At 42.8% G+C, this 16,749-nt stretch overlaps 1 protein-coding gene across 3 annotated transcripts in view; it reads left to right on the forward strand.

Moving 5' to 3' along the window:
* TMEM131L (transmembrane 131 like) overlaps positions 1 to 14,364 on the forward strand; it is a 161,306-nt gene extending 146,942 nt beyond the window's left edge. For all 3 annotated transcript variants that reach the window (XM_037830856.1, XM_037830858.1, XM_037830857.1), the window contains 8 exons: positions 1,161 to 1,324; positions 2,285 to 2,470; positions 4,415 to 4,493; positions 5,430 to 5,512; positions 10,574 to 10,694; positions 11,859 to 11,950; positions 13,055 to 13,194; positions 13,953 to 14,364. In XM_037830856.1, the coding sequence (XP_037686784.1) occupies positions 1,161 to 1,324; positions 2,285 to 2,470; positions 4,415 to 4,493; positions 5,430 to 5,512; positions 10,574 to 10,694; positions 11,859 to 11,950; positions 13,055 to 13,194; positions 13,953 to 14,228 (1,141 nt within the window). In that variant the 3' untranslated portion in view covers positions 14,229 to 14,364. The remainder of the gene's footprint in view (positions 1 to 1,160; positions 1,325 to 2,284; positions 2,471 to 4,414; positions 4,494 to 5,429; positions 5,513 to 10,573; positions 10,695 to 11,858; positions 11,951 to 13,054; positions 13,195 to 13,952) is intronic.
* Positions 14,365 to 16,749: the final 2,385 nt, after the last annotated feature.

The raw sequence follows: 16,749 nt of genomic DNA on the forward strand, positions 1-16,749 counted from the left end.
TTTAATACTAAATCCTTACTACTGATTGGTGGTTATCCTTAACTAGGCTGAATCATTTGAAAGCTGCAATGCAGCGTACTGTAGAAAGGAAAAAAAATCAAACCTTGTATTCTTTTACATGTATTTTCATAAAAATTTGATGGACTCTGAGGTAACTTTAAGGTATTATAGTTTCCTGATGTGAGCATATGGAAAGACATAAAATTAAAGCGGAATTTAACCAGTTAAACACTGATTATTTTTAAAAGCAGATTCCTGACATTCCACTGACATGCTGAAGAAATAATTTAAAATTGTAAAAAAATAGCTTATAGTAGCTTATAGCTAATCAGGATATTTTGAGAGCATGATGCTTTAACAAATGTGTTGTTAGATTGTTTCCTTGGCTCTTGTTTCTATTTACTCTTTTTACCCAATCAGAAACCCATGCAGTCATTTGCTGTATCTCATGTATTTGATCTTCTAACCTGTAACCCTACAAGCCCAACATTAGGTGCTGAATCTGAAATGTAAAAAATAATCATCTAAGTCTCTCCCGTAGCATTACCTACCTACACATCTCTATATTGCCTTCCTAGGAAATTTTATTATATTTCTTTCCTCAAAGAATTCACAATCTAATAAGAAAGGTATTGTTAGACAGTGAACTCCTTAGAGAAGAATTTTATTGCTCTTCTCTGTGGCCCCTGCACCTTTAATAAAAATATGTTGCACGTCATATTCACTCCTGTTTGCCAAATGAATGAATGGAAATGTATTTAAATCACTGCTCAGTATCTTCCTCCATACACCAAAGAGCAGTTTCATCTATTGAAACTCATATTTTGCATTAAAAAAGAAATAAAATAAGTCCAGCATCCTAAGTTCTGTTTCTGGAGTTTGACCACAAGTGACTTACCTAAACTTGCATAGTCTTATTCCTTTCATTGTAAAACAAGAAAAAAGATTAAGTGAGCTCTAAATTAATTCTAGTCCTAAAATTGCAAAATCTTTATCTTATTACTCTCCCCCCTTATACTTATCATATTCTCCACCCAGAGAAAATGAGAGGAGACTCCAGGTTGTCCCAAATTCATCTTTTCACCTTAATAAGTCTCATGGAAAAGTTATGTATGTATACACTATAAAATACGGATTTTGATTTTTGTGTGCTCTTCCAGACATTCTGAACATAGTGAATTAAAGCTTGTGTGCAATGAATTTGAAAGGGCTGAGCCAAGTGGTGACATTGATCTAAGAAACTGGTGTATACGGGAAAATACTGGGGAGATTTGTAAAACAAATGCTGAAATTGGAAGCTTACCTGCTGCACAGGGAGAAACAGGTATGTAATGACACTGAGCTGTGAAAGTTATCAGGATCAAAACAGAAAGCCGAGATTCTTTGGAGCCTGGTCAGGACTCCAATGTCACCACTGTACACCCCTAAAATAGGGCCATTCCCTATTATGCTTGTACATAATGCTGACAGGAACAAGGGTTGCTTGGTCTAGATAGGTCCACACCCCGTTGGTGATAGGAATGTAAAGAAATAGCCAGGTGAGAATAGTGCTACCACTTGAGCCAGGTAGTTCCTGCAGAACTATGCTGCTGCCCCACCCAAGTACTGCGAGGTGGTATCCTGGGAGTGGGAGGTCAAGGGGCATCAAATGCTGGGTCCAGGATAGGACAGAAGATAGCAGGAGGCCACAGGCCACTGATGTTAGTAGTGCATGTGGGGTATCGGCGGGATGAGGTTGTGATCTTCCCAACATCCACTTTCCCCAAGTACCTAACCCCCCCACCCCAGGCTGGCAGAGTTGACTGGTTTCTGTCTTCCTCTTCTTTTTCATTCACTTGGCTCTCATGTTGCTTTTTGTCTTAGTAGAGGTTCTTCCCTTCCACACATAAATATTTTGAAACTCTTAGTGGGCATCTTTGTAAAAGAGATGGGGGAAATTATCTATAAACCCCTAATTCTACAGAACAGCTTTAGTTTTCTTGATAGAAGTGATTATTATTTCCAGAACCATTTTTAGCTCAAGATTATGATTGGTATTGACTCTCAAGTTTGATTGCCTGTCCCACAAGCAGAGTAGGCAAACATTTGCCCTCCACTAATTATTAATGATTAGTTTCTTCCTCCTTGTTGGATGAGCCAGAGATAGGAAACTCTGAAGTTGGACCTTACCTTCTTCGTAATTTCACCTTTCTCCTTTTATGAGAAATGGCAGCAAGTTGAAAATTATTTAAGTGAATCTTGACTTCTCTGTTTGGGGTCAGCTCTTCTCTCTTACTTTCTCCAGGTACTTACTACCAAAAGCCTGAGAAGAAGTGTGTGGAAAAGTTCTGCTCAGACTCTAGCTCCGACTGCGGAAGCTCCTTGGGAAGTGTGCGTGCCAGCCGGGGCAGCTGGGGTAGCTGGAGTAGCACCAGCAGCTCTGATGGGGACAAGAAAGCTGTGGTGGACCCTCAGCATTTCCTCCCAGCCGGTGAGTGTGAGAAGGAAACCAAGTCTCTGGAATGGCCCCTTCTTTCTGCTCTCCCTCCCATCCCCAGAACAAGTCTGCATCTGCCTTCCAGCACCTGGAGAAGAACAGATGCAACCAGGATTTCAGTACTACGTATTTGCTTCAGACTTGCATTCTAATACAGAATCATTCTTTTTTTAACTTACGTAAATTAAATCATACTTCAGTATAACATTCTGCATCTTGCTTTTTTCACTCCACATTGTTTTCTGTAGCTCCGTGTCATAGAAAGATGTAGTTCCTTCTTAACTGTTACTTTCCGCATTGTAAACATTTAGTCTTCATAAAAGGAAACAGCCAGTGAGGTTCAGAAATGCACGTCTGTGCGATGCCCTGCAGCGTCTCTAGGCACATGCACACTCTGCCCATCGCTGAGATGGGCTGGACTGGTGGTCCTGTTCCCATCTTACGTGGGAGGACTGATCAGGTGCACAGATAGCTGAGGACACAGGCTCACAGTGGTCGTGTGTCTTGTCCACCACAGACGGTTTATCTGCAGCAGTTCAGCTTTGAGCCCGGGTCTCCTTTCTTCAAGGTCCAGGGCTCTTTTCAGCACTTCCGTCTGCTTCTCAGACTGCCGGATGTGAGGTCAGCAAGTTGCAGGGTTTCCCTCCGCAGCCTTGGGGCTGTACTCTTTCTTTTCTCTCTCCTACCGGCGAGGTTACCATAAAAAAAGATCTTGTCTGAGAGACCAGTGTAGAAGTATCCAGAAAACCCTAGAGAAAGTACCCAGAAGGGCTATTAATATAGCACTTGGTCTATATCTATAATATTGATGGTTTTCTATAATATTGAAATATTACAGAAATAATATAATACATTACTAATTAAAAAATCAGTGTTTCCCTACCTTCTTATTGTTGCTCCTCCCAAGCCTTTTTAGATATTTTTTCCCTAACCTCCCTGTTCTCCCCATTAGTTTTTAATGCCAGTAATATACTGTATTTTTTTTTTTTATTGCTGTATATTGTGCTTTATATATCTAGAAACAAACCAGTTTCACCCCCTTGGGGACAATATTGCCCCCAGTGGGAATGCATGGACTTAGAGGAAGGTACATAGTGTTTTGTTTGATAACAGGGATCGTTATTTAGGCCAGAGGAAGCTTAGTTTTCACAGCCTGTACCAGCACAGCTCCATCTACCACTGAAGGCTAAGGTTGCCTGACAATGCTAATACCAGATTTTTTTTTAATCGGTACTTCACATTAACAAAATAGAAGTAGAGCTGTTGCTTGAGGGGAAAGAGCAGCAGTAGAACAATGATAAATATTATTGATAGTATTGCTATATAGTGACCTGGTGTGCAGTCTTTAAGTTGTGCTTGAAAGTTATACAGTAGCAGGAAAATGTCCCCAGTTAAATAGATGGAGTAAAAGACCAATGTGTTTATGGAGTATGATCCCAATTTTATTTTATGAGTTTGATACACATACACACAAAAGAAACTGTGAAGAAATATTTTTCTTCAAACTGTGATTTATGTTTTTCTTCTTTGAACTTTTATTTCTTTTTATAGATTTCCTACAATGAACGTACATTACTTTGGTAATGGGGGTGGGCATAGGCATTGTAATTATATAGCCAATGTCCTTTATCAGAAGAAAAAATTCTGTTAAGAAATTTGTATAGCTTTTGTCTGTATCTGTAATATTGATGAAGTTTTCAATATTATACATAAGTAATTAAAAAATCAGTAAATTTAAATGTTGAGTTTTGTTGTTTTCAATGAAAAGATAAATTATAAAAGCTTTTAAAAATTAAATTACTGAATATATGACTGTCAGTTTATAGTGAAATAAATCCATCATTTGAGGTTAATGATATTAACAATCTGTTCATTTTAATACAGAATCTATACAGTTGATTTACATTTGTAAAACCTTATGGTAACTTTTTTATGCAGGAGACAAGGTTTCACAAAATGACTTTCCTTCTGAAACTCCCATCTCCTCGAATCTTTCTCATAACATCTGCAATCCCACGTAAGTTTTTAATTTTCCAACTTTTATAACTTATGTACTGCTTTTTCTGTAAATCATTGTTTCTTCTTTGTACTTGGCTCTGCAGGGTTAAAAACATGAAAAGTTTTTATATTTTAAGGATGCATGAAAGGAAAATATACTTTTACTAATAATTCAGCAAGAGTGATCTTCAGAGTAACCTTGGTTTATGGGGGAGTATCTCTGGTATCACTTGTCTTTTCTGTTACATAGCTAGGTTAGAAAATACCTCATTTCTGAAAGGAGAAAGAAGAGGCAGTAATTTTTATAAGGATGGGAACAACCTACCCTTTGCTAGAACTTGAAATAAAACTGAGCTTTGATGATAGAGAAAGTTTGCAAGAACCTAGTAGATACCCAGACATTTACAGTTCCAGTGTATGAAGATTTCCACAGCATTGGACAAGATAAACACGTCTTTTTCGTTGAGAGGGAGAAGAGGGAGGGGAGAGTAAGCAAGGAGAGAGCTGCAGGGTAAGACATGTAAGTGGGTTTTTTGGGCACCCACCGTGTTGTGAGGAGGGCAGGAAGATGTAATTGAATTGGTGAATTTGTGGAGAAAGGCAGCTCAGCTAGTGAATAGTGAAGGCTCTCTGTGAACTGTTTTTCTTAGGGGTGGATGGGAACCAGGGATTTAAGAATTGCTGGTAACCGGTGGTAGGCAGATTTGAAACTGCGTTTTACTTTAGTTGCCTTAGGTTAATTCCGTAAAACAGGCGATTAAAATTGTTTTGTTGTTTGTGAAAACTAGACTTTGCTGATTCTTGGGAATTTGATATTTCTCAACCCTTTTCTGGCCACAGACCTTTATGTCTCTACTATCTTTGTTTCTTGGGGGAAGAATTCCTGTAAATGCAATTTTACTATTTCCTTGATCAGAAATAATCAGTAGTCCTCATTTTTTCACTTTCCCTGCAGAGATGTGAATAACCTCCCACAAGATGCAGGAACCCCCTGTCGCAGTCTTCCTGATGTACCTGCAGGTATTGATGAAGATAAAGGTAAGGGGCGTGGCTTGCACTATAGGCACCTGCATGTGTACTGTTTTCCTGGCCGGTGAGCTTGAGAAGAAAAAAGCGGGTAGGTGGGGCTGGGCCATGTCCCCTGTGCCCTCTTCTCCAGGCCATGCCAGGGCTTTGTGCGGTATGAAGGATCACCTGGGACCTCTGACTCTGGCTTGCTGTGGTCCTTCCTGACCCCTCTGCCTCGGCCACAGCGGGCTACCACTGCATTTAGTAGACCTTTCCTAGTCCGAGATGATGGAAACAAAATAGAAAGACAGTGGCATGGCCCGAGAGAACAGAGGCCGGTCAGAGAGCAAGCCCAGGCTGAGGCTCAGAAGGCTGCTAGTCCTGCCCAGTGGCCCCGGTGACCAGGACTGACACTGAGGGCTGAGGTCCCGCAGACCTTCTTCCAGGTGGGGGAGACAGCGGCCCGAGAGCATGGATGCAGGAGTGGGTCAGAAGGGAACCCCACTCCTGGGCCCTCTTGGATGTGAGATGAATGACCCTGGTTCTCTCTCGTGTTTTCTTGTCCTTTTCTCCTCCTCTTCTACCTCTCTTTGTCTTGTTTTTTTTGGTCTCCTCTATTACTCTAGCATCTCTTTCCCATCTGATTACGGTCAGGAATTGTGGCAGGATAAGCCTGATTTTTACTCTCCGTGGTATCATTTAGCATCGATATATATATTTGCTTTTTTGGTCATATAAATTAAATGTAGCTGGACTTACCAGCTACAGAACACATTAGATTATTTTTACTTTGAAAGCATAAGGCTTCTGTGCTGTTCCTTGGGTAAATTTTGGACTTGCTATCAAATTATCAATGGAAATAAATTATTTGCAAGTTGGAGCTAAGTGTTTTCAGTAAAGTCTCTTACATTCAGTAATCACTAATTTGCTAAGACGAGGTTTGGGGGAGGTTTAAATGGTACAGCCTTTTTTTCTTTCAAGTAATAGAGATAGGACTTAACTAATAATGGGAAAATATAAAAATTGTCAAAGCAGATACCATTTAATATGTTATTCTGTTTTTGTTGCCAATTGGAGAGAGAATTACATGTAATCTAGTGTTCTAATTCACGTTTGTGTGTGTGCGTGTGCGCTTAAGTGCCTTTTACCTCGTTCTAGTTAATAATCTGCAAGTATTTTTGATCACCGGTTACAATATTTGGTTAGGTACTAAAGCCACTAAAGAAGTAGTTTTCTACAAAGTGCTGGTTCCATCACCTCTTTACTGCCCCCACCTCCCTCATATTTGACTTTCGTTCTTGTGCAGCTTAAATTCCCTGATCTATCCCTGTGGTCGTTTCCTGTTCACCCAGCAAAACCACAGTCGTGGTGTTCTGCTTCTCCACCGTTCTCTGCTCCCTTGCAGATAAAGGGAGCTGGAGAAGCGCCCAAGGGCATGCTGCCTGGCATCTCTGCAAATTCGTGTTTGGGCTCTGCTGCTGCTGCATTGCCCTGCTCCTTCCTTGTCCCACTCTCCTCCTCTAGCCTGACTTTTCCTGCGCCTTCTACTTCTTTCTCTCTCTTAGCTGGTCTTGCTTCCTATTTTAATGAAAAAAAGAGAAGCAGTTAGAAACCTTTAGAAAGCCCCCCCACCCCCACCCCATCCACTCTCCTTCCACCGGGTGCCATTCTCTGCTCCCAACCTGCCCAATCTTCAGTACAGCCCTTCTCTCCAAGGATATTATTTCAGCACATTTCCGTGTCCCTCCTCTATCGTCAGGTTTCCTCTATTGGGTCATTCCTGTCAGCATACAACATTTTATAATACCTCCCATCTTAAAGAACAAAAACAGCCGAATCCACCATCCCTTGACTCACTTCTCCAGCTGTTGCTCTGTATCCCTACTCCTCTGTTTAGGGAAACTCCTTAGACAGATAATCTCTGCTTGCTGATTCAAATTCCCTTCCTACGATTCTGCCTCGAAATCACTCTATTCTGGCTTTTACTGCCCCCGCCCCACTGAAACTGTACCTGTGAGAGTCACCATGTTGTTAAATTCATGGTCATCGCTCAGTCTTCAGTGTGTGAGTTGACCTGTTACAGCCACTGGACATTCTGATCATCTGCCTCTCGATTCAGTTCCTCCTCACCTCCCCTTCCTCTCATAACATTCGCGTCCCCTGACTGCCATCCCTGATGCTCTTATCTTCTCTAACTGGTCTCATCCAGTTTCAACGCTTTAAATCTTAACTCACAACTCCCAAGTGTATATCTTCAGCCTGAGCCTCTTTCCTGAGCTCTGGTATCTTACAGCCAACTGCCAATTTGACATTTTTACTTGGGTGTCTAACAGTTTCCCAGGCTGAATGCTTCTTCTCCTCCTTCAGACCTGCACCTCTTACAGTCTTCTTCCCATTCAGTCTTTCTGACTGCTCAAGCCAAAAATCTAGGAGTTATCCTTGACTTTTTTTAATCGTATACCTCATATCTGACCTTTGTCTTACTCTTTTAGCCTTCTGCCTTTCGAATATATCCAGAATCTGGTCACTTTTCACCACTTTCACCATAATTACCCTAGTCCAAGCCATCATCATCTCTCACTTGAATTCTCACAGTAACTTCCTAACAGGTGTCCTTGCTTCTGCCCTTACTCTATTTGCAGTTTATTTTTAACACAGCAGCCAGAGAGGTTGTGTTAAAATGCAAGTTGGATCATGTCACAGTCAAGAACTAGGGAGTGTCTGCAGCCCTACTTGCAAGCTGATAAGTTAGCCTGCCACAATATAGTAGATACTGGCAGAGACAGGAGACTCCTCAGAAACGAAGGACTTTAAAGCGGACTTTTAGCAGATTTGCGGCACCCACCCCCTCCCCCCACCCCATGCCGTTCCTTATCTCCTGACATCTGAGGTGTTTCCTCCCCTTCCACTACCACAAAATCCTTGTGTCTTATTCCAGTAGCTAGAATTTCACTGTTTTTTTTCACTCAAATCCTATTTGCACCACCTTTTATCTGGAAGGTCACATGCAAGAGAGATAAGGGTGTTTTTATGAAACTTACAGAGACCCATTCTGTCCTCCACTTGGTCTGAGTGAGCACTGTAGGGGAGCCAGTGGGCATTGTACTCAACCAAGAGGTTGTCATCCTTTTGATCTAGGACGCTGTCAGTGCAGAGAGGCTCCAGGTGGCTCACCCAGAAGTCAGAAGGGCTCGGCACTCTTTGGGCTTTAACGTTACCAGAAGGTGTCCCAACCAGGTTGGCCTGGATTGCTGTTAGGGACAAGGAACAGCTTCGTGTCTCAGGGAATGGTCGGGGCAGAATTTCAGAATTCAAGATAGGCCTACATCACCCCCCCACACTCATATCCCACACACCCATTTGGTCCTGATCATTGCCCAGGAAGTAGCTGAGGAGAGTATCCCCTTTCTGGGGACAGCTGCATTCATTGACCAAACTGCCTCACTGAGGTACCAGGGGAGTTGAGATGGTAGAGTCAGAAATCGTTTTGAATCAATTTTTTGTGCCAACACTTAGCAATACCAGCAGCCTGAGGATGGCAGGGAGTATGGAAGGTGCATTGAATACCTTGGCTGTCAGCCCACTGTTGAGTGACTTTTGGCCTAGAAAACCAAAAAAGCATGATACAGCTTATGTCTAAGGGCTGCAATGGTGTGGCTCAGTTGGCTGGTTGGACCAGAATAGCAACTTCTTAATCTGAAAATGTGTTAACAGCGGCACCACTGGGAGCCCAGAGAGGGGTCATAGGGCCAAGGCTGTCTGTATGCCAGGAGTGAGTTGGGCAGTGCCCTGTGTCATGGGGCCTCCTTTGCCTCAAGACAAATGGGCCAACTTTGGCTGAAGTCACAAGTGTGGGAGGCAGTGGTAGCCTCTGCATCAGGAACCTACTCTCCTGAACTCTGCCCCCTCTCTGATGCTGGAAGTGTCGTCATGTCCAGGCAGCGGTGGTTGCCACTGGGGTGGTGAGGCTTACTCAGGAGCTAGATTCCAATTGGTATCATCAGAGAACAGCCCTCACCATGGGCCACAACTCAGAAGAGTTAATCAGAAGCCAGGATGTTTCTACATCTCCCGGTCCCAAAGAGGGATGTCTTTAATGTTCCAGTCTGTACTTTTTCAAGTGGCAGACCAGACAGATAGGCCACTGATAATAGCTCAAGAGTCAGGAAAAACATGACAGATCATCAGGGGGAGAATTGGTAAAGGTAAGCATGCCTGCCCTTTGCTCTGGAGGGAGACACTATATTTTCTAAGGCTTTCGCTTAATAAAATCCTTAAAAAGATAGCCCAGAACAAAGGCAGAGAGTGCCTCTGCTCATAAGAAGTACAAAAATGTGAGAAATTCAGAAAGACTTATCTGCTAAAAACCTTCCAGTGGCTTCCCATCTGGTTGACAGTAAATGCCAAAGCCCTTGAAGTGGCCTGCAGGCTCTTCCCTCTGGCTCCCAGTCCGCTCTGTGACCGTCCCTCCCGTACTGTTCCCATCTCCCCACTCCTCTCTGGCCGTGCAGTGTCTTTGCTGTTCTGAACTCAGCAGGCATGCCGTCGCTGCAGGGCCTCTTTCCTCCACCTGCAGCACTTCCCAGGTACCCACGTGCCCACTTCCTCCTTCGTTCACATCTTTGATCAGATGCTACCTTACTGAGGCCCTAGTTGGAATCACTCTGTCATCATGGCGGCTTACTGCCACCTGTCCTGCTATACTTCTGACTTATTTTGTTTGTTGTTTCTACTCACTTGACTGTAAAACTTGTTCCCTGCAGTGTCCTTGGTGTCTGTAGCAGTGCCTTCCATAAAGCAGGTCCTCGTATATTTGTTGAGTGAACTAATCATACAGTCCAGGACAGGAGACAAGTTGTACGCTGTCAGAAGTAAAGGTCAAAGCAGAATGCTCTGCTGCAACATTATATCCTGAAATCATGTCCTAAAAGGAGTCAGAGAAGGCAGAGGAAGTCAGTGTGTGTGTGTGGGGGGTAACACAAGGTAGAGTTTTCTGGAGGAAAGAGAAGCTGAGCTGGGCTTTGCAGGAGCGGTAGGGTGAGGGCTCAGCGGGGAAGGAGGTGGACTGAGAGGCCTTGTTCTCTTCCTTAGGTCTTTACCCACCTGGAGACCTGTGGCCCACCCAGCCAGTGTGTCTGACAAGCAGCCTAAACTGCAGTCTCGAGAACGGCGTGCCTTGTGTGATGCAGGAGGCTCCCTTGGTTCACAATAGGTACAGCGTCACGTCTCTTACTTGCGCCTTGCTTAGCAGAAGGGCGTGCAGGAGGAATTGGAATTCATTTGTTTAGTAGTCCTTATGAAAATTAGGGCCAAGCTTCCTTACTTCAGTGTACAGTAGCTATGTGTTTCTACCTGCCTTTTGGAGTTGTATTGTAACGTTTTAGAAGACAACAAACTAGACATTGAGAGAAACGTGAAAGGAAATCAAAGTAATTATAACTGGTTTATCTTGTCATTACTTTACCTTTTTAAATTGAAAAGATGGTATGCTAATATATTAGAGGCAAATTTGAGAAAAGTAGTCACTCATAATTCCTACCCCTAACAGAGCAAGGATTTATTTCCATTTTTCTGTGGCATTAATCTTCAACATATTTGAAAATTTAAAAGGTCAAATAGTTTGAGTATTGAAAAATAGTTCTAAGATGACAGTTTCTTAAATTCACTATTTGATATTAATATATCATTCAATTAAAGAAATCAGAGAAAATGTTAATAACTTTGTCTAATCACAGATTCTGTTTGAAGGTTTTTTGGTTCCAGTCATTACAGCAGTATTTACTTTCTTATTTTTACTTTTCCATAATGAGAATCTAGATTGCAATAGTGATCAGAGTATCATGAAGCATAGATTTTATAATTGTAGTTTACCTAAGATGGATGCTGGTCTTGATCTCTGAGTGAGAGATGGACATTTCAGTAGCAGAACCTTTAAAAGTCCTTCAGGTGTGTGCTACGGCTCTTAAAAGTAGTCCAGTTTTTCTTCCATATGTGAATAAAGCCGAGGCCTTGGATTCTGCCTCTAGCTGTTAGGCGTAACAAGCACAGCTATGAGTAAAGTGGGCAGCCAGCCCCATCCATCCCTGCTGAAGACTGGCTGTGTCACTGGTCCTGAGCATTTAATTAGGAAGTCTTTGAATCAGCGGCTTGAGAATGCATGTTTTTTATTTTCCAAAATTGGGGAATTAGCAGCGAGTAAGCTTCTGGGCAATATAGTGTGAAGATGCATAATGACTCAAAAGTTGGAAAAGAGAACAAACTCTTGAAACGTGATGATTTCCCCCCAAATCCTGCACTCTTTAAAAATTGTTTTCCTCCTCCTTTACTTGATCTCTTGACATCCTGTTTCTGAAACCAGACCTGTTGTTTTTTGTAGTGGTTTCGTTGATTGGGGCACAACTTGCGAAGGCCAGTTTCCCAGCGTGTACTGTCCATTGGAATTGAACGATTACAATGCCTTTCCCGAAGGTAAAAGCTGTTTGAACAACCCCAGTGCCATTCTTTTATTCTCAGATAGCTAAAGTAAAAGGATGTGGACTTAAGGCACTAATCTGAAGAAGAATGGGAGTTGGCTTTGGGATTGAGCGCTCACAGAATGCTGCTCAGTGGCTTGACGAGGACCCACTTGTGCATGCCTGCTGTATACAGCTTTAATGTGGCTCTCAGAAAGCTCTCAATTGGGTGTCGGGGGCTTCTGCAAATTACCCTAACCCATTTATTTCTTGAAATCAGGTGGAACTGGGTCATTTGGATTTACTTGGATCTGACATTCTGGATTATCTGTTGGGGATCTGGGGCTTTAGTTCAGACAAATCCCATGCAAAGTAGAAACATTTACCTCTTTGTTCCTCAGCAAATACTGATTCTGTTTCCCCTGGTGGAGCTCCAAAAGGAAGGAAAGGAGTTTGGAGGGGTTCAAGCATCTATAATACACTAAATAAGAGATATAGGATTTCCCTGATAAGCTGGAAAATGTTCCTTGTGCAGTTCTTTACTGGGTAGGTTGTACGTGATTATTTCTCATGGCCCTGGTTCAAGCTTCAGGGAAAGGGGGTAAGCAGTTAGTAGGAGTTATACTTATTGGCCTTTGGTATATGTGTCGCTCTGTGCTAACCACCAGAGGGTGCCTAAGTAACTTTCTTCCGTACATAATTGTGAGACGACGTGTTTGCCATCTTCTTATGGATCTCAGCAGTGTGCTTAGTCTCAGATTGCTTTTATCATTCCATATGGTGTTTGTGCAGGTGGCTGAGGGTGACATGACAGGAAATAAAAGATAACATTCTTGACAGTATTAAAATCTTTAGTAGTATTAGAAAGACTCCTATCAGATTATCACATATCAGAAAAACAAACCCAGAGAAAGACCTTTCTCACTAAGCTTTATCTGATAAACACTCTGAACCTTGAGAGTAATAAGGAAATGATCCTCCTGATTCACACTGAGTTTTCCATGTATGTCTTTAACTTGTCAATATATTAAGGCCTTGTAAAACTTGTGTGCCTGGGAGTGACAATTCAGTTCTCTCCATAAAAATGTTTACCTATGCTGATGTCTCCCATTCTTTGTAGAAAACATGAATTACCCCAATGGCTTCCCCTGTCCTGCCGACATTCAGACAGACTTCATTGATCACAACCCCCAACCTACCTGGAATGCCCCACACAACATGCCTACTGCGTGGGAACATGCCAATTTCATCAGCTCCTCGGTCAGTGTTCCCCCATCCTGTGCCGTGGACCCACCCTGGGCGGTTCTGAGTTGTTTCTGGTATTTCTTTAATGCTGGTCTCAATTCATTTTTGAAGTTGGGTCTGGATCAGCCAAACCCTGGTTTATTTCTTTTAGCTCACAGAAGCTAAGGCTGGCTGCCCACTGGAGAACCCAGCATGTAATCAGACTGGTGGGGGTTTGCAGGCTTTGACATTCTAGTCACCCCTGAATGAAAAACGCATCTCAGACTACAGAGGAGTGATCTTTTGTAGATTAAATTAAGGGCTAGGAACTTCTCTGTGTGACACTGCTGTCTTTATGTGGCTTTGCTGATCTTTTCTTCTGTGATGGTAAATGAAATGAAAGTCCAGGGAAGGTCAGTGGTCAAAGATTGATTGGGTCATGATTGGCTGTGCACAAACCCTTTATCCTACAAAGCCCAGCCCCTGCCCCCTTTCACATCCATTCAACAATTTTTTGTCACAGGTAGTGGGAAGTTGACCTGTAGATCTTTCCTGGGGTTGAAAATAAATTTATCCAGTCAGAGGAGAATTTCAGAACTCTGTATTTGAGGAAAACAGAGTGAAAGCATCCCCAATTGTTGACAGTAGTTTAATAACTTCCACGCGACTTGGATTGGTAACATTGTGATATCCATTGGTATATATTCAACCTCCACATTGTCAGTTTTGGGCTTTTTATTTGTTTGTTTTTTTAAACATTTTTTTCTTTCTTTTCCTCTCCTTTTACGTATCAGCCCTACCTCACAAGCACCCGAAGCTTGTCTCCAATGTCTGGACTTTTTGGTTCCATCTGGGCCCCACAAAGCGACGTGTATGAAAATTGCTGCCCCATCAGTCCCGCCATGGAGCATTCGACTCACATGGAAAACCAGGCAGTCATGTGCAAGGAATATTACCCAGGGTTCAACCCGTTTCGTGCCTATATGAATCTGGACATATGGACTACCACAGCAAATAGGAATGCAAATTTCCCACTGTCTAGAGACTCGAGTTACTGTGGGAATGTGTGAACGGAATTTGAGTTTTAAACAATGTGAATAAAGATGCTTGTGTTTTGATTACTAGTGTAAACTGGCTGTTGAGATAGGTTATGACATTGGTGGATATTTTGGCACTTTTATATGAAAATAAATTTTTTTAATGAAATCTGGGTGCTCTATTTTTTTAAGCCTTCACAAATCAGTGGTAGAAACGAAGCATCCATATGTCATAATTCAAGAAGACTGTCAAACATGACAAATGTTTTAAATTAGAACCCACGAGACTTCTAAGAAGGTAAGAATTGAGAAAGAAATTGCTGCTGTACTCTCACTGCCCTGAGCATCAGAATCAGCTGGGGGAGCTTTTAAAAAATGACACTGCTCAGGCTCCATTCCCAGACATTCTCATTTAGTGGGTCAGGGCTCAGGCATCAGGTTGCTTTTTTTTTTTTAAGTTCTCCATTCATGATAATGTGCAGCCTGTGTTGAGAACTGGCTAGGAAGCCCATCTTAGCAGACAGCCACTCACCTGGGTTGACTCTGCTCAGGTCTGGTGGCAACCTGGCTCCTGGGCTATAGCCCAGCACTGTTCCTCCTAGCCCTGCTCCATCCCCTCCACTATGTGAGTCCCTGCAGCCACAGCAGCTGGGGCCATCTGGTAAGTGTTTGTTTTCCCTCCCAGTGATCAGGTTTACCATGAGCACAAGTACTTAGGGAGGTTAGGTAGCTGATGCATGTTTTGCAGACCTGTTTGTATCTCTGCTTGTCAGTGATTTTACAAGTCCATATTATGGTGGAATTATCTCTCTGCATGTGTAAACGTTGAGACTATTTTTAACTTTTAATAAAGATTTCTTATTTTTACACTTTGTTTGTCTTTATTGGAAAATCAGTAGGGGAAATTTTTTTTAATGGAATGCTGGGTTTGCTTGCTTTGAGTTGTTGCTATGATTGTGTGGTGCCTGGGATGCTGAAAACAGGAATGCTTTACTGCAGGGCGAGCCACCTAGCATGCATGCCTCCGAGAAAATCCTGAGGTTGCCAAGGTGGCAACCTGATCTGGGTGAAGCATATTACACACACACACACACACACACACAAATATTGAATAAGTTAGAATGATGACAGAAGCCCCCAAACATTTTCAGTATGAAATTCAAAACTCCCATTGGAGAGAGTCTGACCTGTTTAGAGGTAAGTTCTGCTCAATACTATTGTGAATCTAATTTATTTTTCTATTTTCATGGGTCCCTTAACTTCCCTATCAGGAAAATAGGAAGAACTAAGATAAACTTCTATTCCACTAGATAAAAGAAACTAAACGTTTTCATCTTAATTGATATATCATTTTCAGGCATAGGACTAAAATCAGTGATAGGAAAACTGAAAGTTAGTTTCCATGCATTTAAAAATTTATCTACTGAGTGCCAACTAGGAGCTAGGATCTGACCCAGATGCTGTGGCTATAGTAAAGAACAAGTCAGACAAGTTCCTGCTACCCAGTCACTTACATTCTAGAAGAGGGGACAGAAAAGAACCAAGCAAGGACTTAGCATTTCAGATACTGAGGGTGCAGTGAGGGCAGTTAAATAGTGACTGATAAACTAGGGGAAAGGCAGTGGATACTTCAAGGTGCTCAGGGAGTGTCTGTCTGAAGAGGTAATTTGAGGTAAAACTTGAATGACAAGGGAGCCAGCCATTCCAGGATCAGTGGGCAAAGCTTTCCAGCAGTGTTGTGACAAGTGCAGAGACCTTTAGACAGGAGGCTGGTGTGGCTGGAGGGTGAAAATGGAAGGAGGTAAAGCCCAAGAGGTAAGAGAGGTCAGCACCCAGAAGGCCTTGTAGGCTACTGGAAAGGGGATGGGTTTTAGTCAGAGTGCAGTGAGAAGCATTGGATCATTTCAAGAGGAAAGAAATGTTTCCTGATTTATGTTTGCAAAGACATCAATGGCAGTTGAGTGGAGAATGGCTTCTAGGAGGACAGGAGTAGCACTAACACCGATTAGAAGTCTTGCAGTAGTCCCGGGAGCAGTGGCAGTGGCTTGGACTAGGCCCAGAGCAGTGCAGGTGGATGGAGGAGGATGGCTTTGTCATATGTGAAACATGGTGGGGCCTGGGGCTAGGGAGGACAGAAACCCTGTTTGGGTCTTGTGGTGATGCCATCAACTGAGATGAGCCTTTGGGGAGGGTCAGGATGGAGCCAGGGGGTTGAGAGTTCTGCATTTCAAATGTTGAGTATGAGTGGCCTGTTGTACTCAAGTGGAAGAGGCAAGCAGGCAGTTGCACCTACACATCTGAAGCTGAGTGAATTTGGGGGCTTGAGACATAAATTGGGGCATCACCAGCCTCTGGATGGTATATAAAGCAATGGCAGTGAACAAGACCGCTAGGGAGAAGCATGGAGGACTGAGCCTGGGACCCCTGTGTTTAGACATGGAGCAGAAGAGGCAGCAGAGAGAAATGCTGCTGATGTTGGAGGAAACCAAGACGGATTGATCCCATCAAACGCTGTGGGACCAAGGAAGAGGAATAGAGAATGTAAACTCTGGAT

Source organism: Choloepus didactylus, chromosome 3 (genome assembly GCF_015220235.1).
Source record: "Choloepus didactylus isolate mChoDid1 chromosome 3, mChoDid1.pri, whole genome shotgun sequence".
NCBI lineage: Eukaryota > Metazoa > Chordata > Mammalia > Pilosa > Megalonychidae > Choloepus > Choloepus didactylus.